This window comes from Leishmania braziliensis, chromosome 16 (assembly GCF_000002845.2).
Source record: "Leishmania braziliensis MHOM/BR/75/M2904 complete genome, chromosome 16".
Lineage (NCBI taxonomy): Eukaryota > Euglenozoa > Kinetoplastea > Trypanosomatida > Trypanosomatidae > Leishmania > Leishmania braziliensis.
Genome location: NC_009308.2, coordinates 227,612 through 249,971, shown reverse-complemented (window position 1 = coordinate 249,971; position 22,360 = coordinate 227,612). Strand labels below are relative to the sequence as shown.

Genomic DNA, 22,360 nt, shown 5'->3' with positions numbered 1-22,360 from the left:
TGCGAGGCGTTGAGTTCCCTCATCCCCCCCCCTCCCCCTCCCCCCATTCCTCCCCGAGAAGAATTGCCAGAAATGGAGTCGCCGTCGTTTGCGGCCGCTCCCATTTCGGCCAGTGACCAGGACGCCGTCGTAGCGCCTGCAGCGGCCCAGGTGCGGACGTGGCTCTCTCTGTACGGCGCCTGCTGCACAGAAGAGAGGGTGGAGATGCATCCAGGGGTTCTCTCTCGTGTCCTGCAGGCGGTAGAGCTGGCGCAGAGCCGAGGACGGCTTTCTTCAGAGAGCGACGGCACCCCCGCCGCCACAGCGACGCGACATGCAAGCCGTAGCGGCGAAGATGATGCCGAGGCGGCGACCGCGATGCCGTCATCGATGCCGCATTGCGATGCCGATGCTGGTAAAGGGAGCACACGCGTGGCTGGACTGTCAGTCGATTTTGGTGGTCTATGGATGCCCCTGTCGGAGTGGATCGCGACCCTGCGAAGTGTGGTGGCCGCCGTGCCGCTGCACAACTTCTCTCTGCGTGACACCGCCCTCGGCGACGCTGGGCTGCGTTGCCTTTGTCGAGAAGTGGCCACCACTTCCATAACGCCGGCTTCGGTAGGAACGCCTAGCAGATGTGAGGGCGGGATCGCTCGTCTACCGGGGCTCTCGCCACTTTCCGCACCGTCATTCTATCCGCACCCTAGCCCTGGATTGGAGGCAACGAGCGCGCTGCGGTGGCTGGACCTCAGCGGCGCGGAGCTCACGGATGGCGGGCCGCTGGCGTTGCTTCTTGCATCATGTCCACAGCTGCATGCCCTCAACTTGTCCTACAACCGTTTGGGCACACGGGATGCTGAACTGGCGTTGCTCTGCGCTGCGCTGCAGCTGCATCCTTCGCTGGAGGTGCTGAGTTTGCGTCGAAATGGCATCAGCGGTAGTCGCGGCCGGCCGGCAATAGCTGCGCTTGCCGAGCTCATTGTCGCCCGGTCTGTGGAGGCACCGCGCTCATTCTCGAGGGCCAATGGTCCCGCGTCCGCGCTCTGTGGACAACACGCTGCGACAACCACGGCCGTAGTCGCACGGTCGCTGCGGAGCCTCGACCTCTCGGACAACCTGCTGGGCGCCTACTTCCTTCTCTCGGATACGCCGATGACGCACTGCGCTGAGGAGGGACGCTTAGCTGCAACTCTCCAATACGATGTGGCATCTTTATCTGGCTGCCACGTCGGTGTCCATGAAGGTGTAGCAGCATTCCCTCTTGTCACGGCACTTTGCCTGAACAACACGCTGGTAGAGCTGAACTTGCGTGACAACGGCTTGCCAGATGCGTTGCTGGAGTACGTGGAAGCGAAACTGCGCGTCAATCGGCGCACCACAGGCGGCGGGGCCAGCTTCTTGGCCGCCGCGTCCACTGAGGCCATCGCATCGACCACTGTTCGACAGGTACTCTTTGATCAGCTGCGCTGCACTCTCAATCACATCCATGCTGAGACAACGAATGCATCAGGGGTGATGGAGTCCACACACGCTGAGCCAAGGGACGCTCAGTTAACCGAGGGTTCCCCAGCAAACTCGTCTTCTGGACCTCCTGTGACTGAGCGACGATGGACCACCGACGAGGTCGTGGGCCTCGTGCAGCGCCTTGTCCGCCGTGTCGCCTCGGACCTCTCCTTGTGCTGAGCACGGCGCACTCTTTTCGATGCTCCTCGAGTGCGGGGGCAGGGGAGGAAGGCAGCGCCACTCGCACATATTCAGGCAGAGACACAAACGCGCACGTATAGAGGGATGAGCAGGATGTGCATTCACGTCTGCCGGTCACCACCACCACCACCACCCACTGCCCCCTGCCCTCTGCAACGGCGTCTACCCCGGCGTGTAGCCGAAGGAGGCAGAGGGGGGCAAACCAAATCAAACAGCCCAACACAACTAAGTCTTCAGCATCCTTTGGCCGCATTGCCCCAGACCAACGAAGCGCGCGTTTACTCTCTCTTCGTCATCCGTTACGTGTGGCCGTACTCGCTGGGCTCGGGTGAAGACGTGGCAGACGAGAGTGCGTGCTATGCCCTCGTTCATGCTCCCCCTTCTCCCCCGATCGTTCTGGCAGTTGCCTTCCGCGCCACCTCACCGCGTACAGCGTGTAGGGGCGGTAGTCTTGTGTATACGTGTCAGATGTGCACTTTATTTCCCCAGGCATGACCTGCTGCATCGACAGTGCCCACCGCGTCCCCTCGCCTCCCTGGAACTACCCCGGCACCTTCTCCTATGCCTCCTCATTCCCCCCCCCCCCCTTGTGTGGACATCTGTGTCTTGTCCTCAGTCACCATGCAGTCACGTCAATACTGCAGGAAATCACCGCCACAGCCCCAGCCACCTCGGTGGTTCTCGAATGGCGCTCGTGTGCCAACGGCCGACCCACAGGCGACTTTCATATCGCCATCATCACCGTTGCCCTGTGTTGCCCTCACTCCACAGCGTCTCCATTCCTCAGCGAAGATGCAGCCTCCTGTCATTCCCCGCCAAGCCGGTGCGCCTGCAGCATCAGCTCTCACGTCACCGTTGGCTGTCTCGTCTTCCCACTCCCTTCCAGCGGACTCCACTGTGCTCTCTGTTCACTCTGCTGCGTCTGGCAGCATCTCCCGCATCGGCGTTCGCGACGTCGCTGAGCTCGTACGACACCTTGCCGAATCCCGCTACATGACCCGTCAGCTGCAGCAGCGCGTTCATCAGATGGAGTCCTCTTTCTCCGTGAAAGCAGAAGCAATAGGCAACTCTACCCTGAGCGACGTCCCCACGCAGCGAAGCACCAAAGCTGCAGCGCAGGGGACCGACGAGCGCCTTGCCACGAGCGATGAGGCAAAGGCCGCCGCCGCAGCTGGGCAGGCGACGCTTCTTCATTCTCACAACCAAGGGGCGGAGACGAGCAAGAGGCGGCAATGCCCCGCCAACGCGCAAGGTGGGGAGTTGACGTGCAGGACGGCCCCCACCTCTGCGCGGGCTGCAAAGAAGACAAGGAGAGTCTCCGCTGCCTTTCGTCGATCGCGGTCGGACGACTCCTCCTCTCCTCGCTCCCCATACCGCTGCTCGTCATTGATAAGGTCCTCCCTTCCCGTCACGGCATCCGCCACCGCGTCTGCAACTACCAGCAGTCTACCGTCCACCAGCCCACCCAGCTCCATTGCTGAGTCCCCAGTGCGACGCGGGGCCCCCTCTCAGACATCGCGGTGTGCATCGAATGAGTCCTTCCCCACCACATCGCCAAGACACGGGCGAGACAGAACATCACGAAAACCTCATCGGCCTCCACGAACACACTCGGCTCCAGAGAGGCCAAGGCAGCGGGCGCGTTCCGGTATCCACAGCCGTCGTGACACCGCCGTCGATGTGCCTTGCAGACGTGAGGAGCAGCACCGTAGAGGCAGTGCCAAGCGCCACCGAACCCATACTCGCTTGCCGAAGCACCGCCACCACAAGGCGCACGACAACGAAGGTAATAGGACGACTGCAGCTAGCGGTGGTGGTGCAGAACGTTTCGCATCATACGGCGCGTCTGTTTCACTGACCCGGTATCATCCACGCTCCTCAGCGACGGAGTTAGGGCGACATCGCCGCCTTCGAAGCGCGGCTGGTGGAGGTGGCGAGCTGGAAAAGGAAACGCGATGCGCCAACTCCGCAGCCGCGCTGCCTGCACCGGGCGAAACGCGAGTCTCATCGTCAAGGAGGGAAAAGGCGCTTGTGTGGCAGAGGCGCTACTATGAGTTGCTGGCGCGGTACACGGACGATACGACACGGCGGGATGCCGATCTGGCAGACATCCATGAGATGATCGAGTACATTAGCTGGGAGCAAGACCGATCGCGGCATTGCCATCGTCAGCAGCACCACACACGGACTGTGCAGGATGAAGTAGAGGGTAAAGGACGTCTGCCTTCACAAGATGGCGCAGCACCACAAGGCAGCGTGCAAGGTGTTGTGGGTGCGGGTGATACTGCACGCAACGAACCCGCCGTAGCGACACCACTGGCGGTTGCTCCCGCACACCGAAGCGGAACAATGGCCACTGAGGACGACGACGGCAACCCGGGCGGTCACGCGACCCCAGGCAATGCGGCAGCCCCTGTACACGACGCTCTGGAGTACATCGAAGCACTGCGTTGTGAGGCGGACGCGTGGCGACAACGCTGTCTTGCCCTCCTACAGCAGCAGCATCAGCCACAACAGCGGCTAGGCGCAGAGGCGACGTGGGTCAGCGATGCCTCCGTCGCGCCGTTGCCACCGCGGCCTTCATCGGTGGCCGCCCAGCCGCCACCGCTTGCACTCGGCACTGCGCTCACTTCACGCCATGTAGAGCTGCTGATGAGCACGAATACGTCCACCGTGGCGGATGAAGAAGCAGGCGTCATGGCTGGGGGAGGGGACAGTGCGTGTGAAAGGGCTGTCTCAACGGCAGCAGCAGCGCACCCTAGCGAGAATGCCGTGCCCAGTAAGGCGTCATCGCCACCGCTGCCAAGCTACCCCTCAGCGCCAGCACCTATGGTTGCGCAGGCAACACAGCTCCCATTACCAGGTGCCACTGCAGCGGCAGGAGTCGCATCTTCATCAGCCCGTCAGCTATGCCATCCTTACGCCCCTCCGCGCTTAGTTTCCGCCTCACACATCTCCTCGGTAGGGGCGGCGAAATTCGAGCCACGATTTCTCACGCCACCTCCGCTGTTGCAGGCAAGACCACCAGTGCAGCTAGCAGGCGGCGCGCCGTCGCCCCCAGCGAGCAGTTCCAGTCCCGTGGCTTCTTCGTTGCACCCCTCGCCAGCGAAGCAGCCTCTGTTTGTCGGTGTGCCGGGGTATCAGCCGCTGAACCCACACTACGGCTCGCGTACCGCGTGGTCAAGTCAGGCCTTGTCGGCGCTACCCCCGTCAGGGAAAGCGCTGCCATACCGTACCAACAGCAGCCACCCTTCTCCCGCCACTACTTCAGTTTTCATTGATGCGCCGCCCTTCGACACGAGTGCGGCCTCCGCCTGGGCAGACGTGGTGGGAGGTGGGGTGCAGAAGGGCCACGTACATAAAGTCCGTAGTACATCCCCGTGGCCGCTCGATGCCACACTTGAGCGTCAGTGTCACAGCCATCTTCCAGCTTCGTCTCCCGCCTCCGTGCCTGAGGCATTCATACCGCATCCGCCCACCTCCTCCCTCTTTCACGTGTCGCCTCCTTTGCCCATGGCCCCACAGGTTTCGCCCACACGTGAGCAGCTGGAGCGTGACATTCGCCGCCATGACCAGCTGCTGGCTGCGATCGGGAAGCTGCAGAAGACAGCAGCCGAGCACGCCATGAGACGCGGGCTCTAATGCGCCCCAAGGCGGAGGGAAAGCAGCGCAGTGGAGCAGGTGAGAAGGGCGTGCTGGGCGTCTGCCCCCTCTTCCTCCTGGTCTGTCTCTCCCTCCCTCTCCCGCTCAGTGCTAAAGACTGCAGTGCACAGACGTAGCATGTGTAGTGAGTGCGTGCGTGTCCGCGCCCACGCCGGAGTCGCCTTCTCTCCCGTCTCCGCCCACCACACCGGTGCGCCTCGCCCTCTGCGCGAGAGGTCATACCCGTCGCGGACGCTAAAGTACAGTGAGATCGTGAGCCGGGGGGGGAGGGGAAGGGGTGAAGAAGAAGCGACGGCTGCCGTTGGCACCAAGGCACATAGAAAATGCCCTCTCTCCCCAACGGCGAGTGGTGTGTCTGCGGTGCAGTGGATGGCCTACTCGAGGCAGCGCCACGCCCACCAGGTGGCAGAGAGAGAGAAAAGTGTGGTAGAAGGCACCAAAAAACACGGCACCCTCTACGGGGCACCCACTCCCCCCCCTCTTCGCCACATGACGCACTATCGCTTTCAAGCCTCTCTGATCCATTGGACTGCGAAGGGGGTGTTGGGCACTAAGAGGGTCATGTGAGGCGCTGCTGACCCGCCCACCCACCCACACGGTTTCCTCGCAGCTGATCCACTCTTGTCGTTGTTGTGGTTGTGGTTCACTGTGACACAGGGAAGGGTACGCGCGCTTTTTCATACCACCAGAAAGTGGGGCCGCCTGTGCCTCTCTCTGCCCATATGTGCTGCTGCTGCTGCTGCTGCTGCCGTGATGCGCTTTCTCCTTCGTTCTTTCCGTACTTACCACCCCCTCCGCTCTCTCGCTCATCACCGTCTGTGTGGACTTGTCGGCTCCCTTTTTGGGGTTTCTCGCCCTGATTCAACTTGGGCGCTACGAATGCCTTCTCGGTGAACCACCACCACCACCACCACCACCACCACCACATCTATGTGACTATGCGCTTCTCGGATAGGTTATCTGATGCTCTCACCTCGGGCGGACGCCAGAAAACAACACAGGCAGAGGAGGAAGCGACCATTTTGTAAGCCCCCCCCCCCCCTGCATACCCCATCACGCGCAGATACGAAAGACGGGAGTTGCGCCTCTCTCTCGCATACACACGCGCAGGCGCCTCCACTTTCTGAAGCAAAAAGAGCGACACACGTGTGTCCCTGCTCACCTTCGTGACCGCGGGACACGTGCGCTTCGAGCCGCTGGCCTCTACGCGCACCGTCACGGAGTCCCCTCGGCGCACTCGTGTCCAACTGCTCATCGGTGTACCACCACCACATCCACCATAGGCAGGCACCTCCTCTTCTTCAGTTGAGCTCGATCCAGCATAGAACGCCCATTCACACAGACGCAGACTCGCAGCTGCTGTGGACACGTGTGCGCGCACTCTTTTTCTCGCCTGTGCGTCTCTTCTCATTTTCTCCGCCTCTCTCTGCCCTCTCTTCCCTCAGGGCCCTCTCTGCCATTTTGCTTCACTTTGCCGCCTCAGCCCAGCAGGAAAAGGGGCAGTGGCCGAGCAATGGAGGGACTGAGGAGGCAGGTTGAGCTACTCTGCACAGCGCTGGAGTCACTGGATGTGCGTCACGACAGCCGCTGTCGTGACCGCCCATCATCACTTCCCGAGGAGGTGGTGTCAGCGCTGCAGGTAGCGCTTGCCCGCGCAACGGCGCTGGCTGGCTGGGCCACCGCTGTGCAGCGAGAGCAACCGCTGCCACAACGTACGAGTGACGTCAGTGATGCAGCAGGTCTGAAGTTTGGTGCCTCAGCTCAGCAACAAACTCTTCTCAGTGTCGCTGCACTTTTCAAGGTGTCTGTTGCTGATATCCGCCAATGGAACCCTCAGCTGCCGCCCACGCTCCGCGAGGGGGACGTGCTGCCACCCGACACGTACCTCAAGGTGAGACCTGCGCCTTCCCCAGTCTCGCCGCCGCAACCGTCATCGACGTCAGTGTCACGCACGAGACTAGTTCCCGGTGCTACAGCGTCGTTGGGAGTCACAGTGAGCGGCACTACCTCGGCACGTTCCACGTCGGCGAAGTCGCAGGTGACTGATGCAGGCTGTGGTGACAGTGTCGCAGCTCCCTGGCACCACTCCGCATTCAGTAGCAGTCCGAGTGGTTGCTCGAAAAGGGATGCTGGTACAGGCGTCTCCAGCGGTGGGGTAGGCGGCAGGGTGCTTCCTCTTGGTAGCGAAGGCGGCGCGAGTCAGGGACGATGCAGCGCTTGGGCAATGGACAGCGGTTGTGGCACGAGCCGCTCTCCTCAAATTCCGGAGCCATCGATGCCGAACAGCTACCCCAACGCCGCTCCCCCTTCCTGCGCCCCGGCGCCAGTCTTGATGCCGATGCCCATCCACCTGTGCTCCTCGCCAGACAGATCTGATCTCATCGACTTGAAGGAAGATGTGATGGAGCCGTCACCGAGTCCAGAGAGAGATGCGCATGCGAGCGGCAGGGCCCGCCGCAGCTGCACCACGCCCAAAACCTCGTCGCCGTCACCGCCTGTATCTTTCCTAGCACCGCCTCCGTCCTTCTCAGGTGTGGTCACGTTGTCAACCGCAGCCGCCGCGGCTGTCGAAGCGACGCCGTTGCATGACAGCGGTCCTCAGGGAGACGTTATTGGTGGTGGCAGCTCCGGCACCACTGCAGGCGAGATCAGCATGCGCGGCCACTCTCGCTCCTCCTCCCGCAGCCCGACTGGGGAGATGCTGGTGGCTTCTGTCGGCGGACCGAAAGGGCGCGTCTCTGTCAGGGGTGATATGGCGTCGTCTGGCGTGAGCGCTAAAATTTCCCAGCTCAGGTTGCAGTCGCCCTCCGCAGATGGTGAGAGCGATCAGAGGGAGCCCAGAAAGCGAACTACCGGGTGGGCTACAGCAGCGTCTGTGGTGCCGTCTCCAGAGACGAAGGGTGGGGCACGAGTGTTGCCGTCGCCGTCGCCGGCGCGGGAGTCGAGTGTATCGCTCTCTGCTGTCTCACCGCCCTCTTCGCTTGGTGAGGGTAGGTGGAGCAACGGTGCCCGCAGTCGCGCGCGCGCCGGCAGCAAAGAGGGGGAGGGAGAGCGGCATGTCACGGAGGTGCAGCGGCCACCGCAGCTTTCACCATCTCAGCAACGCCGGGGAGCCTCTGCGTCGTCCCTGTCCCTTGCTTCTCCGTCATACACCTCGTCCTGTTCGCCGATGACAAATGGGCAGTCTCCAGCTTCAGCCGCCACGGCATCCAAGGCAGCGGTGACTAGCGGCGATGTGAGCCGCCCCAATGACTTCCTGACTCCGATTCAGCGCCGAGGTGGTTGTGGTCCTCAGTGCGCGTCTGGCGCGGCCTTTTCCACCAGCGGCCACCTAAACATGCACCGCAGTCCTCTCAGTGCTGCGCTCTCTTCTTCCCCTGAAGGGCGCTCGGTGATCGAGACGGAAGTGGTCGAGTCACCAAGAAGCGACACGGAGGACTACATGGAGGACGAAGAGGAGAGTACCCCCTGTATGCGTCCTCCGACCATGCTGGGGCGCCGTGTCAGCAGTCCCCCTCCGAACCTCAGCCACTTCCCGCAGACCGGCTGCACTGAGGCTGGCCTCTCCACTGCTCCGCCTCGCCGCGCTGTCGACCCACCACCACAGCTGAGACAGCGATCAGGAGGTAAGAGGGACGCGGGACTGACTGCGCCGGTAGCTGCGCAAGCAGTGCTACTGCCATCGCTGGCTTCTCCGTCTCATCTGGAGCCGCCACCACAGCAGCAGCAGCTGCCAGAGCTGAGTGAGTTGGACGATGCCATCGAGGAGGTGGAGCTGGCGGGAGAGGATAACTACGACACGCTCGAGGGCATCGCTGCCGTCTACAACCTAACAGTGCCCATTATCATCGAGTGGAACCCGTACTTGAAGAAGTACCGGCCGAGTGAGCCGCTCCCGCCAGACCTGCCCATTGTCCTGCCCATGTCGGACGAAGACGAAGAGGATGGGGAGGGGACGGATAGCATCATGCACGAGGTGGACTCCCGGCTGTTGCTGAAGCCGCACTCTAGGCTTGAGAATTGGTCCCCGGACGGGTACTCTCCGTCTGGCACCTCCGACAACTCACCAGCACCGCAGTCGCTACTGTAAGAGGCCCTCTGTGAGCCACGTGTGTGATGTATGTGTGTGTTCTTCATAGAGCAGCTGGTGCTGTAATGAGACGGTACTGTAGAGGCATAGCCGTGGGTAAGAGCGCTGATGGAGAGTCAGTGGTGCGCTCTCTCTCTCTCTCTGTACCTTCTCGAGGGAGGAGGAAGACATGAGCGGGGCTAGATGCAGAGACGATGTCGCCCGGCAGCGGAGTAGGGAGAGGGTAGCATGCAGGTACTCCTGCCTACCTCCCTCGGCTCCAGTCTCTCGCCCCAACCCCTTTTCTCACTGTGGGGTGGGGTCTGCGGCTGCAGATGCGTTCACCGGTGTTTTTCACCCCCCCCTCCCCCCGAGTGCAGGATGTGCGCGTGCGTGTCCGCCAACTCCTTGGCGGCCGCTTCTCTCATCGCTCCCTCTCTCTCTTTTTCTCTTCGCTTCTCTCGTCTTGGGTGTATTTTACCCATCATCACGGGAAGCCACTGTCGATCGCCGGTGTGATCGCTTCCATCACCCCCCTCCGCTGCTCACCCGCACCCACCCACATCACCGCATCCACCGCGACCCACACACCCACGCCCACCCACGCCCTTATTAAAGGGAACGCCTCCTCGCCTCTCCCCTCTTTCTCATTCGCCCGTTCTCCTCCCTTTCGCTTCACCACCACCACCTCACACGCGCAGAGACGGCACAAGGGGCTGCCTTCACCATGTCCACCGCACTCCTACCCATGGTCCTGCGCAAGGACGACTCACTAGTCCTTGCTGTGTACAACGAGAAGGCGGCAAGTCTTACGGAGCTCGGTGGCGAGGCGAACTGCTACACCGGCGACTACCGTGAGTGTGAGGTAGCCTTCAACCCAGCGCGACCGACCTGCTTCGCTCACGCAACCACCACCACGCTGACGTACACCGAGGTTATCGAGAGCGCCACCGCTGCCGAGGACGATCCGTGCCGGTTCAGTTTTCAGACGCTCTTCTCCGTCCCGATGCCCCACGTCGCGGTGAGCCTGGCCTTCTCGCCGAGGGGCACATACCTCGTGACGTACGCCATGATGGATCAGAGGCGCACCCCCGACGGAAACCTGAGCGTTTTTTCGACCGCCAACGGCGAGCTGCTTCGTCGCGGTATGCAGGCCCGCTGGCCGGCCATGATCTGGACGGCGGACGAGGCGTACGTGGTACGGCCGGTGCAGGGCTGGCTGCACACGATGAACGGCGACCTCTCTGCCACGACGTCATCCACAGTGTTGGCGGAAGACCCCAGCGGGCAGAACGGCGAGCAGCAGGCGGACGCTGATCATGACGGTGCAGCTGCCGTCAACGGGACACTGAGCAAGGTGGACTTAATGCTGGCGCAGGACAAGGAGATTGAGTACGCGACGGCTCCCGCCGAGGGCCGCCCAATGCTCGCTCTCTTCAAGCCATTCTACAAGCAGCGCCAGGCCACGTTCTGCGTCTACCGCCTCCCTCAGCTCCGTGACGGTCCGCTGTATCAGGTAAACTTCGGCCGCGCCGAGACAGCAAACCTTTTCTGGAGCCCGTCCGGCAACTACGTGGCGCTCCTCGTTAAGTCCGAACGGGACCCGAGCGGGAAGAGCTACTACGGCACTGTGCAGTTGCACATCGTCGATGTCATGAACCGTAGGATCACAGACGTGAATCTGAAGGGCGAGGGCGAGACCGTGCACGACTGCCAGTGGTCGCCCACGTCGGATGAGCTTCTTGTCATTCACGGCAAGATGCCACGTAATAAGTGCACACTATTTAGCAGGAATGGTGTGGCACAGCTAACCTTCGGTGAGGCGCCGCGTAACATGGTTGCATGGGCTCCCAACGGCGCCCAGTTCGTCGTGGGAGGCAGTGGCAACCTCGCTGGTGACTACCAGTTCTACATCCGTCCTCAGACGGGGCAGGCCGCAGGGGCTGGTACAGGCCCGAACACCACTGTCCCTGTAGCGCCATCGGCGGCTTGCACAGGTGAGTTCAACGAGAAGTGCAGCTTGCAGCACTGGGCGCCAGACAGCTACAACTTTCTGTGCGCCACCGTCTTCACAAGACTGCGTATGGATAACAAAATAATCGTGACGAAGCTGAATGGGGCGCACGTGCTGACCCAGAAGTATCCGGTGCTGTACGGGGCACACTGGGTGGCGATGCACGCACCTGGCAAGTACCCGGCTCGTGCAGCCTCACCGCGTACTGCCGGGGAAGAGAAGCCGAAGTCGCAGGCGTACCGGCCACCAGGAGGCGCGTCTCGCGCAGCAGTGCTGCTTCGTCGCGATCCGGAGGCCACCAAGCAAGCGAAGTCTGCCGGGCCTATTGGGGCAACGGTCGTAGTTCAGAAGAAGAAGCGGCGACACTAAGCAGAGGTGCCGTACGCCGCGTGTACGACGCTGCCAGTAAGGGTCGTGCTGTGCACAGCGAATGGAGGCATACGCGAGGGGAGGATGGCGCGTTTTCCCCTGAGTGAGGAGACCACGCAGCTTAAGGAGAGGAATAAGGATGGCGGGTGTTGGTCGTCTCTCCACCCCTACTCATCACTTGGCTCTCCGACGCGACGGAGCGGACGGGGGAAGGTGTAGGGAGGAGGAGGTGGCGGCACAGTCTCTGTTTTGGTGTATGTATGTGTGTCTGGTGAGCTCTAGAAGGGGTGACGAGCACTGGTGCGATTCGGCCCTGTCTTCTCTCTACCTCATTTACCTCTGCTTCCCCTCGCACCTTCCCTTTCCTCCGCTCTTCCCTCGTTCGAGTTCGCCGACCCGCCTTTCTCCGGGCCGGAGAGGCGAAAGGGAGAGCGATGTCAGTCACGGCGGCAATGTGAGGAGAGAATAACAAAGCGTATAGGGGGAAGGGCGACGGAGGCGGATGGGGAGAAGCAACGTCTACGGGATGATGTGCCTCTGTCAGCGCTTAGGGCCCGCAGACGTGCTTTCTTGTGTCTCTCGCGTTTGCGCTCCATGTGTGTGCGTGTGCGTGCACGTGTGTGATGGGGCGTAGAGTCCACCCACCGACGGGCACCCCCCTCTCACCGTTCCCTCCTTATAACCATCCGCCAAGGATGGCGTGCCTCGATGCCGCGTGTACGCCCAGGCATCTTTTTAATCTCCTTAGACCTCTCGATTACGCCTCTCTCTTTGCCTCCCAACACATCTACGCTGCCCATGCGCCTGCTGGTCCGTTCTCTGCTTTGTCTTCCCCTCTCCCTCTCTTTAGTTCTTGCAGCTCATTCATAGTAGCCAAGGGCTGCGTGCTTTACACTTGCAGTGCGCGCGCGCCCACCCACCCACCTACATACACACGCATTGCACAGGCACATAAAGCTGTTACATACCCCTAGCGCATTCCTAGACGTTTCGTGCTCTTACCCTTCCGCACCCTTGCGATCATCTCTCCACCATGGCTGCGAAGCGACACCGGCAGTCTAGCAGTGATTCTACGTCCTCATCGGCCTCGTCGTCGCCGTCAGAGCTGTCGCCCTTGAAGAAGGCGGGTAGCGGCCAGCGAGTCAAGGCAGAGGTTGCGGTAGGGCCCACCACGACGGTCGCCACGTCTGCCACTGTTCTGGCTGCAGGTGGAGCCAAGAAGAAGGCGGCTGGCAGCCCCGCACGTCGCACGAGCAGCACACCGAAGATCACGAACGGTGATGTCGGTAAGCTCATCCGCACTGCTGAGGCCCTCGCTGCCCTCAACACAAAGAAGTCCGAGGCGGAGATCTGGTCTAACGTGGTGCCGTTCGCACGCAAGACGGCCGACAGCGACTTCGACCCAGCGCACATGTACAAGTTCATTACGTGGAACGTAGCGGGCCTGCGCGGATTGCTGAAGAAGAATGCCTCGGTGCTGAGAGAGTTCATTGAGGCCGAGAAGCCGGATGTTCTGTGCTTGCAGGAGACAAAGCTGAACACTGACGAGGCGGACGCTAATGCGGTCCTCGGCGTGGTGGACGGCTACACTTTTGTCGATCACCCGTGCGCCTTCAAGCGGGGCTACTCGGGAACTCGCACCTACATGAAAAACAGCACCTTTGTGCAACAGCTTCACGCGCGGTGCACTCGTGGCTTCATACTGCCGTCCACACCACAGGCAGATGCAGCCACCGGCTCACCGGTGCTGGTAGAGGGTGCTGGCGATGAGGAGGGCCGTGTGCTGACTACATTCCTCTCTTCTGATTCGACCTCCTCATCGCCCTCGTTGCGGATTGCCCTCGTCAACACGTACGTGGCAAACAGTGGCATGGGGTTGGCACGACTGCCCTACCGCATTCAGTCCTTTGATCCAAACATGCGGGAGTACCTTCACCAGCTGGACGTCTGGGCTACCCCCAATGCTGCCGTCCCGTCGGTGGCGGCGGGCAGCGGCGGCAGCCCGTACGGCTTTATCTGGGCCGGCGACCTCAACGTGGCGGAGCGTGACTACGACCGCTACTACGCCGGCACATTCAAGTCGATGCAGGAGAGCAGTGGCTTTGCACCCGAGGAGCGGATGTCGTTTCGCGAGACAATGCGGCGGACAAGCTCAGTTGACGTGTTCCGCCAGCTCTACCCCCAGGCCGGCCCGGTGTACTCCTTCTGGTCACAGCGCATCAACGGCCGTCTGAGAAACTTGGGGTGGCGCCTGGACTACTTCATTGTCTCCTCGCGACTCGCATTGTACGTCGTGGACTGCTTCCCGATGCCGACAGTGATGGGCAGTGATCACTGTCCGTTTCAGATGTGGATGCGGCGCCCATGACCGTGGGCGCTGCGTCGGTCCACGGCAAAGGCAGCAGCGGCCAAGGGAGGGGGGGGGCAGGCACGCGGCTTGTTGCGCAGGTGACGTGGTCACACGTAGGCGTTCTTATTTTTTTTTGGTCGACCTCGCATAGACTCAGAGCGGGGCAGCGAAGCGGGGCACAGCGGCCATGGAGACTCAAATGAAAGGGAGGAGGGTGGTGGTGGTGGTGGGGGTCCTTCTGAGGAAGTGGGTGGGTGGCAGCGCGGCTCGTGTTTGCCCGATGTCCTTCCGCCTCCTGTGCGCGTGTGTTCTTCCTGCCCCCCATTCCTCTCTTCTTTACCCACCGCTTTTTGTGCTCTGCTTCAGCCAGGGGTGGGCTGGACGCACGGGTGAGGGAACTTCTGGCTGCCGTCGTACCGTTCCCTCTTCCATTCTCTTTTTCCCCAGACGCTGTCTTGCTGCCGCTTTCTTCCTCTTTCTTCCTCTCTCTTTGGCGGTGATGGAGGGCTACGGTCTCCTCCGTCCTTGCCCCCCCTCCCCTCCCCCCAGTCTCCTGGCCACACACACCACACAGGCATGGGGCACAAGGCGATGTTGTTTGGTGTGTGCGTGCAGATTCGAGCGTCTTCTCTTCGTCATCTGCCTGCCTGCCGGTGCGTGTCTGTCGTAAGTGGCGGGGGGGGGGGAAGGAGAAGGAGAGAGTGACCCAGGCAGAGGACGTTCGCCCCTTAGCGCCTATCATAGACACGCATAGATGAGGCTCGGATGGGACGAGAACTGATTGTGTTCCGCCTGCCGGTGCGAGAGGCGTGATCTAGCGTCAGTGGGAAGGCAAAGTCGTGGACAGGGGAGTGTCTCAGCCACCACTATCTCCCCTTCTTCCCCCTGAAGGGCTATACGAACTCAGCTCCCATAGGGGGCATCTCTTGTGGCTGCGGCTTTCTCTCGCCTCCTTTCCTTATCGTTCTGCCGCACGCTGCTCGCCTCTGCGTGATGGAGGAGTGGGGGGGGGGGTGGCCATCTGAATCACACGCGTGCAAGACAGTTCCACATTTCTCTCTCTTTCAGCTGCACGCTCACTCCTTCGCACTCGCATACCTTGGCAGAGTTACCGTCCCTGCTGATCTTCTCAGCGAGTATGTGCGCGCATACACCCACCCACCCCCACACAGACACGCCTTCCCATCCTTTTCCTTGCGTGTCGCTGAAGAAGCGCACTTTCGTGCTCAACAACACAGCCACAAACGCGAAACCACAAAGCAAATACTACGCGGGCTTTGCCCATCCTCTGCGAGCGGCGCACTGGCGGTGTTCAATTGGCGCAGTGCCGACGGCGCTTCTCTCCTCTCGTTTTATCCACGCCTCTCTCTTCACCAGCCTGTGCCTCGTGCTCTCCCCCTCCCTGCGCTCCGACCCCCTCCAATCGCCCTCATTTTTCCCCCATACATTCACATGTTTTACTTCTCTTCGTTTCACTCACCCTTTCTGCCTCTGCCGCCTTCCGACTCCGCACGCTCTTCTCAGGCTTCGCGCTGACACACCCACAGAGAGAGAGACAGACAGACAGGCACACAGACTACCCTCTCCCCCTTTTTCCTCTCGCTTTGCCCCTGTCTCATCTTTCCGCGTTCTCTCACTGCTTTCCATGTTCCTCTCACGTCGTGTTGCGCAACGCCTCTGTGGTGGCGACGGACCTGCACAGGCGCTCATGTCAGGCGCTGCTCTGCATCCGTCTCGCACGCTGCGCCTGTACGCAAAGACGTTGACTGGGATGGTGCCACGGAATGCCGCGTTGCTTCATGGAAAAAGCGGTGCCGGGAACGACTGGGCTGCCGGCAATGCTGGTCGTGGGCCTCGTGGCGCTGTCGACGGCGACTGGGATGCGGGCACTCAACGCAGCGACGCACACGACGCCCTCGTCGAGGGGGACGAGCCGATGTACCAAGTGTCTGTCGTGCATGCGGACACTGTGGCGAACCAGGCTACCGCCGCCCTGAGGTCGTTGCTCGGGCACCCACGGTTGTCGTCGTCCGCTGTTGCGGCTGATGCTGACGGCGAAGACCAGTTGACCAATGCAGGGGCACCGGCAACTCCGGAGCGTGTCCGTGATTCAGATGAGGTGAGGCGTGGTATGGCTGGGTCTCATCACCCCGCAGAAAGGGCTGAGCCGGGTTGCGGCGATGCGGTGGAAGGAGATTGCGAGTCCAACGGGGAGGAGGAGCTGCTGGAGAACGCCGAGGCCTTTGCGGATGAAGTGGAGATGGTGGGGAGGGAGGGGACTGCCGCCATCACCGCTGTGAAGGCGGCGCCACTGTCAGAAGAGACCATAGCACAGCTGCAGAACAGCGGCGGTGGACAGCGAGCTGCAAGGTCTGGTGTTATGCCATACAGTGCAGGAGAGCCAGTGAACCTGTATGGGTCACGGTACTGGGGCGACGTAGCCAACGCCCTGCGGAGCGCAGCGGAGTCACGACGGTTTCTCTCGCCCTTCTGGTCGTCGCAGACCGCCTTCGAGAGGGTCGGCGCGACCGTGGTGGTGAAGGAGGAGGAGGGGGTCCTAGTACCCACCACCGTGTCCGTGGCAGTGCGACTCTTCAACCTGGAGCAGACAACCTTGGCCACGGAGTTCCGCGCCGCCACTTTTGTCGAGGTCATTGCGCGTCTGCGTCAGTTGAGAGGCCATGAGACCTCGTCGCTGTCGAGGGGCTATGGGGGCAACATGCAGCCGCTCAACCTCGCCGGTGGTTCTCTTTCTTACCAGCGCACTTGCGCCATTTCGGACTCACCACATTTCACTCGCTTGCAAGCGCAGAGCCCATGTTGGCTCTCCGAGCATGAGGTCCATGCGATTGGGGCGTCGGTTAGGTCCGATGAGGTGGAGTTCTACACCCTGGTGCCACTCTCAGCGTTTGCGCCTTTGCAGGAGAGAAGGGCAGCCGCAAGTGCCGGCGCAGGGCTCTCGGGTGACGCACGCGCCGACGCGGCCAACGTCTCGGCGCTTGATGGAGAGGCCTCTACTGATACTTCACGTGGCACGACGCGGTACTATAACGTTGCCCAGCTGGACGACCCTGAGAGGTTTGCGCGGTTGAATCCGATGAGGGACCCGCTGGCGCGCTGCTTCGGCTCTCGCGGTTTCCGCTATGCCTCCACCACCACTTGGCTTATGTGGGAGTACTGCGCTCGCTACCACTTCCCCTTGACGGGCACACCTCGAATCATCTTTCTCACGGCAGAGACGATTTTTCGACTTGGTGGGCGCGTGGTGCAGACAAAGCGCTACCCCCTCTCGTGCAAGCAGACATACCGGGTGGATGACACCACTGCCAGCAGCAGCAGCAGCAGCAGCAGTACCGCCTTTGCAGATGTGTGGAAGGCACCGCTGTCCACCTCTGCCGCTGCCCCTCCCTTTGAGAAGCACAGAGCGACTTGCCACGGGGAGCTGGATGTGGCGCCAGCGTGTGGTCGCGTGAACACTCGCACGTGTAGCGGATTCGGCGTCCGAGGCGATGCAGATGGCGCGAACTCCACAGCGGCCGACGCGGGAATTGTCCCGCCACCGTTCACGATGGTGATGCGCGGCGAGGTCGTGAGCCTGTGCAATGCGCTGCAGACCGACATTGCCGATCTCATTTTCGACCGTGTCTGCGGCTTGTGCGAGCACCAGTCCCGCAAGTGGTGCGTGCGATTCTAGTCAGCATGCTGCTGCCACCTGCAGCTTTGCCGCTGTAATGACGACGGAGCAAGTGTCCTGTGGGTGTGCGCAAGAGGATGTGCACCTTTCCGTGTAGCTGCTACTTCATTTACCCCTTCTGCCTGACACAAGCAGAGGGAAAGCTAGCGGAGCTGCAGGCAACAACACACCCAGAGGGGGGGGGTGACGTATGCTGATGGTGCGAGTCCGCCTACCGCGTGAGGTGTCCCCCCCTCCTCCTCTAACACAGAGTCGTTATCCTTCCCGTCAAGCTCTCCATCAGGCCTTCCAGTGAGAGACACATCACACACGCACGTATGCAGCAGGATGGCGATGTTAAACACACCGTGTCGAGTGCTCGTGTGATGTGTTGAGCTCGTTATTCCCTCATTCCCGCTTTTCTTTGCCTTTTACCTACGGTGGAGCCTGTCGAGCCGCGGGTTCACCATATTCAACTGCTGCTGCATGCGAGCCATCCTGCTACACTAACTACGCGTGGACAGAAGAAGAGAAAGACAGAACTAACCGACAGGGTAAACGGCAGCATATATATCGAGGCACCAACGGCAACAACACTTTCGAGCCACCTGGTGTGCTCTGCCATGCGTGGGAGCGGGGGCCCAGAGTTGAGCACGCAGTGTTGTGTGCGCGTCTCTGAGTGTGTGTGTGTGTGTGTGTACCGGGGACGTAATGTGCGGCTTGTGCCGCATTCGCAAGACTTTCCGTGGCCCAACGATGCCTGCTGCGGGATCGACCGGTGATTTACTGCCGCCCCTGCGTCCGATTGTCTCTTTTCTCCCTCCTTCGATGTGCTTGTGCACCTCTGTCGAGGCGAACCGAGCCGCCGAGTACCCCTGACGCCCAGTTGCCCTTGTCACTCGCGCCCTCACTGCCTTGTTCTTCATTTGCCCCCCTCTCCCCATCGAACGTGGCTTTTTCTTCTCGCGCTTCTCGATGTATCGGTGTGCTTCAACTCATCCCGCGGGGGGGGCCTTTTATGGTGAAGGCGCCGCACACCCACACACATACACCCATACATACACACTGCCGTACATACACCGCAGCATAGACATACTTGCAAACGCCAGGCACGGGCACCCACGTGCCTCACCGAAAGACGTGCACAGAGACGACACATCACCTGGACTCACCCCCCCTACACGCACACGCACACGCACACGCACACGCAGAGGTTAATCTCTGAGGTATTCGTCGCTCGCGTTTTTTTTTTTAGTCTACACAGGGGCCTTTTGCAGAAGAGCGTCGTTGCTCTACTGGAGTCTACTTGAAGAACCATAAAGGGCACAGCCGGGGTGGGGAAAGACGGGACTTGCGATGCTGGGCACGTCATCTGATCCACCACCGCGTGATGCCGCCGGTGATGGCACTGCACTGGCGGGCGCGACCTCCTCTCCCTCTGCCGCGCCGCCCGTTGCAACCGTGAATTCAGCCACCTTACGGGCGCTTCAAGGTGAGATGCAACAACTGCATGAGCGCCTGCGCGTAAGCGACGAGTGGAACATGCGCCTCCAACGCCAACTTCAGGACCTTCTGCAGCTGCCCCGCAACGAGGTGCAGGAGATGCGCCAGCGTATGCAGGACCCCGACATCGCCATACCACTTCTCCAGTGCTACGACGCCGTGATACGCGAAAAGGCGGAGGAGGTGGAGCGACTGCGCAGAGAGACGGTGGGCCTGCAGACACAGCTGGATGCGTTTCACAGGGATCAGCTCGACGTATCGAATGCTGTCCGCATGGCCGAGGAGCTCGCAAAGAATGTACAGGACAAGGCGGCGGCAGAGGTGCAGCGCTATCTCGAGGCTGTGCGCGAGATGCAGGGGGAGCTTGTGCGCCTCCGCCTCGAGATGACGCGCGCCCTTGAGGCGGAAAATACCGCCAAACAAGATGCGCTTCGCACGGCGGAGCGCGCAGCCTCTTTGGAGACGGCGCTGGAGGCGGCTAAGCGGGCCACCTCGAAGGCAGAGGCGGCCCGTGAGGCTGCTGAGCGGAAGGTGAGGGTGCAGGAGCAGCATGCGGCCGAGGAGCAGACGGGTTCGGTGGTGCAAAAGACTCAGCTGGAGGTCATGACTCAGGAGAATGCCGCCAAGGCGCAAGAGCTGGAGCGACTCCGTGCTAAGATGATGCAGGCACTACGCCAGGCGAGCGACAACCACGCCGCGCACCTCCGTGTTGTAGAGGAGCGCCATCACACGATCGTCGAGAACTTACGCAGCGTGAACCGTACTCAGGAGATGGAGATGCTCAAGCTGCGTGCTCAGTTGGCCCGGTGGGACCCGACGAACCCATCTGGGGCCTGCCGCGGCGCTGGCGCGTCCTCACCGCCTACATCGCTGCGCCTCCAGAGCACGACAGAGCTTCTGGAGGCGCAGGCGCGGCAGGCGCAGGAATTGGAGTTGAAGCGGCTCTACGGGGAGGTGTCAACGCTGCAGTTACAGCGCAATGATGCGGTGCGACAGTACGAGCAGCGCACCGCCCGCCTTCAAAGAGATTGTGATCAGCAGCTGCAGGATGTACAGCGCCAGCTGCAAAGTGCACAGCGCAGCCTCGCTGAGGTGCGTTCACGGTGTGAAGAGCTTGAGGAGACCAAAGCGACGCAGGAGGCCTCGTTGCGCAAGGCGCGTGACGAGCTGCGCCAAGCCCAACAGGACGGCCAGCAGTATCGCCTCAGCGCGGACAGTCATGCACGCAAGCTAGCGTCTGCTCAGCAACAGCTTGCAGAGGCGAACGAGCGCCTCAGCGCTCTCCAGCGGGAGAAGCAAAGTGCTGTTCGACAGGCCCAAGAGAGGGCGAGCGAGCTGGAGTCCAACGTAGCTCAAGTACTGCAGGAGGTTCAGTCAGCGAAGGAGCGCGCCTACGTGGAGGTAGGGGAGGTGCAGCGTCGATATGAGGAGCTGCGGATGCAAAACTCAAAATTGCAGGATGGCCTCCGCGAGCGTGAGGCTGCGCTGGCGAAGAAGGAGCGCGAGCGCAACATCCTGGAAGTGCAGTTGGGACGGCTCGAGGAAGGCTTAGAGGCGCACAAGCGCCGGATTGTGGAGTCGGACCGGCGTGTGCAGCAGCTGGAGCAGCAGCTGACCGAAACGCGACAGCAGCACCGCGGCAGCTTCCTGTCACTAGAGCAGATGAAGCTGCAGAACGCGCAACTGACACGCACGCGAGATCAGTTAGCAGAGATGCTGCAGGGGCGTTTCTTCTAGGGCACACGGTGACGTAAACACGCGCACCCACACGCCTCACTTTTTCCTTCTCCGTCCTTCATGGCCTGTCTCTCACATGGATGCACCACAGGCCTCTTCGCTCGTCTACGCTCGTTCGGTGGCTGACGCCTCATTTTCTCTACTCCCCCCACCCCCTCTGAAGAACGAAAGAAACAAGGGGCTCGGCGTCCATGTCGGAGCACGGACGAACGGCTGAGGCGCATCTGGCCCAGATGCATCGTAGCTGATGCCTCCCTCGCCGTTTCCCCCTCCCCCCTCCTCTCTGAGCGCTTCCCGCTTTCCTTCCTTCTCTCTCTCTCTCGCTTTACTCCATTTTTTGCTGGCGGCGATTTCGCATCCCTCTCACAGTGGTGGCGTTGAGGTGTCAAGGGGTGGGGGGGGGGGGAGGGAAGGAGGATGCACTTCTCTTTCTCACGCTCTCATCAGTGTGACAGTGTCCCTCCCTCACCTTCCACGTGCTTCCACGTGCTTGCGTGTTTCTCTTCACACTTCTTCTCTCCCTCTCTCCTCTGCCACGGCGAACCCCCCCGTCTCCCGGCGTTTTGTTTTGCTTCTCATGCAGCCTGGTCTGATAGCATTATAAGGAGTTTGGTCTCGTGGTGTACACACGTACCCCCCCATGCGTGCACTTTCACCGCCTGTTGCCCTCCCAACCGTCATCATTCCAACTGCGGTCCTGCCTTGTGCCCACAAGAGGGTACCTATGCCGCTGCAAGTCCTCTTCTGATTTTCGCTTCCCTTTTACGAAACTTTCCGAAACCTTCCCTTTCATTTTTTTTATCTTGGCCGAAACTGAACGCTGCTACGAAATTCGCTTCCCCCCCTCCCCTTTTCCTCTTACGTCGCTAAATCTGTTCCCCCGTCCCGCTATATACGGATCGATAGGTTACTCGATTCAATATTTTTGACTCCCAGAGCCCATATTCCTGAATGCATGTTTGTTTTCTCTTAATTCTCGTAATGCGGACTTCTTTTGACTAAGCTATTGTTCCATCAGCTGGCCGGTGTCCCGCTCCGGCTGCTTTTCCCGCCCTTGCACCTCCTTGTTACCCTACTCCCCAATGACCTTAACTAGAATCGAGCCGTATGTCTAGTGCTATTTTTCGAGGGACCCCGCTGCTCTCTCATCCTCTTTTTTGAATATAGCGTGTGACTGCTTCTCCCCCCCCCTCACTCTAGTATCCTGTTTTTACCCTCTCGATCTTACCTACTTGTTATCTTATACTTCTCATCATTGACCTGTTAGCGCCTGTTCTCGCGTCTTCTTGCCTCCTTTCT

At 61.0% G+C, this 22,360-nt stretch overlaps 7 protein-coding genes across 7 annotated transcripts; all 7 read left to right on the top strand.

Annotated features, from left to right (window-relative positions):
* Positions 1 to 72: 72 nt before the first annotated feature.
* LBRM_16_0710 (conserved hypothetical protein) lies at positions 73 to 1,662 on the top strand (the record flags this gene model as incomplete). Its single annotated transcript, XM_001563623.1, has 1 exon — positions 73 to 1,662. One exon carries the CDS (start codon positions 73 to 75, stop codon positions 1,660 to 1,662), a length of 1,590 nt encoding a protein of 529 aa, XP_001563673.1.
* A 582-nt stretch (positions 1,663 to 2,244) lies between these two features.
* LBRM_16_0700 (conserved hypothetical protein) lies at positions 2,245 to 5,325 on the top strand (the record flags this gene model as incomplete). The annotated part of the gene is made up of 1 exon (XM_001563622.1): positions 2,245 to 5,325. The coding sequence occupies one exon, from the start codon at positions 2,245 to 2,247 to the stop codon at positions 5,323 to 5,325; it is 3,081 nt and encodes a 1,026-aa protein (XP_001563672.1).
* A 1,534-nt stretch (positions 5,326 to 6,859) lies between these two features.
* LBRM_16_0690 (conserved hypothetical protein) lies at positions 6,860 to 9,436 on the top strand (the record flags this gene model as incomplete). The annotated part of the gene is made up of 1 exon (XM_001563621.1): positions 6,860 to 9,436. The coding sequence occupies one exon, from the start codon at positions 6,860 to 6,862 to the stop codon at positions 9,434 to 9,436; it is 2,577 nt and encodes an 858-aa protein (XP_001563671.1).
* Positions 9,437 to 10,142: 706 nt separating this feature from the next.
* LBRM_16_0680 (conserved hypothetical protein) lies at positions 10,143 to 11,798 on the top strand (the record flags this gene model as incomplete). The annotated part of the gene is made up of 1 exon (XM_001563620.1): positions 10,143 to 11,798. The coding sequence occupies one exon, from the start codon at positions 10,143 to 10,145 to the stop codon at positions 11,796 to 11,798; it is 1,656 nt and encodes a 551-aa protein (XP_001563670.1).
* Positions 11,799 to 12,831: 1,033 nt separating this feature from the next.
* On the top strand, positions 12,832 to 14,166 carry LBRM_16_0670 (apurinic/apyrimidinic endonuclease-redox protein; the record flags this gene model as incomplete). The annotated part of the gene is made up of 1 exon (XM_001563619.1): positions 12,832 to 14,166. One exon carries the CDS (start codon positions 12,832 to 12,834, stop codon positions 14,164 to 14,166), a length of 1,335 nt encoding a protein of 444 aa, XP_001563669.1.
* Positions 14,167 to 15,856: 1,690 nt separating this feature from the next.
* On the top strand, positions 15,857 to 17,842 carry LBRM_16_0660 (conserved hypothetical protein; the record flags this gene model as incomplete). Its single annotated transcript, XM_001563618.2, has 1 exon — positions 15,857 to 17,842. One exon carries the CDS (start codon positions 15,857 to 15,859, stop codon positions 17,840 to 17,842), a length of 1,986 nt encoding a protein of 661 aa, XP_001563668.2.
* Positions 17,843 to 19,363: 1,521 nt separating this feature from the next.
* On the top strand, positions 19,364 to 21,061 carry LBRM_16_0650 (conserved hypothetical protein; the record flags this gene model as incomplete). The annotated part of the gene is made up of 1 exon (XM_001563617.1): positions 19,364 to 21,061. The coding sequence occupies one exon, from the start codon at positions 19,364 to 19,366 to the stop codon at positions 21,059 to 21,061; it is 1,698 nt and encodes a 565-aa protein (XP_001563667.1).
* Between the last annotated feature and the right edge of the window lie 1,299 nt (positions 21,062 to 22,360).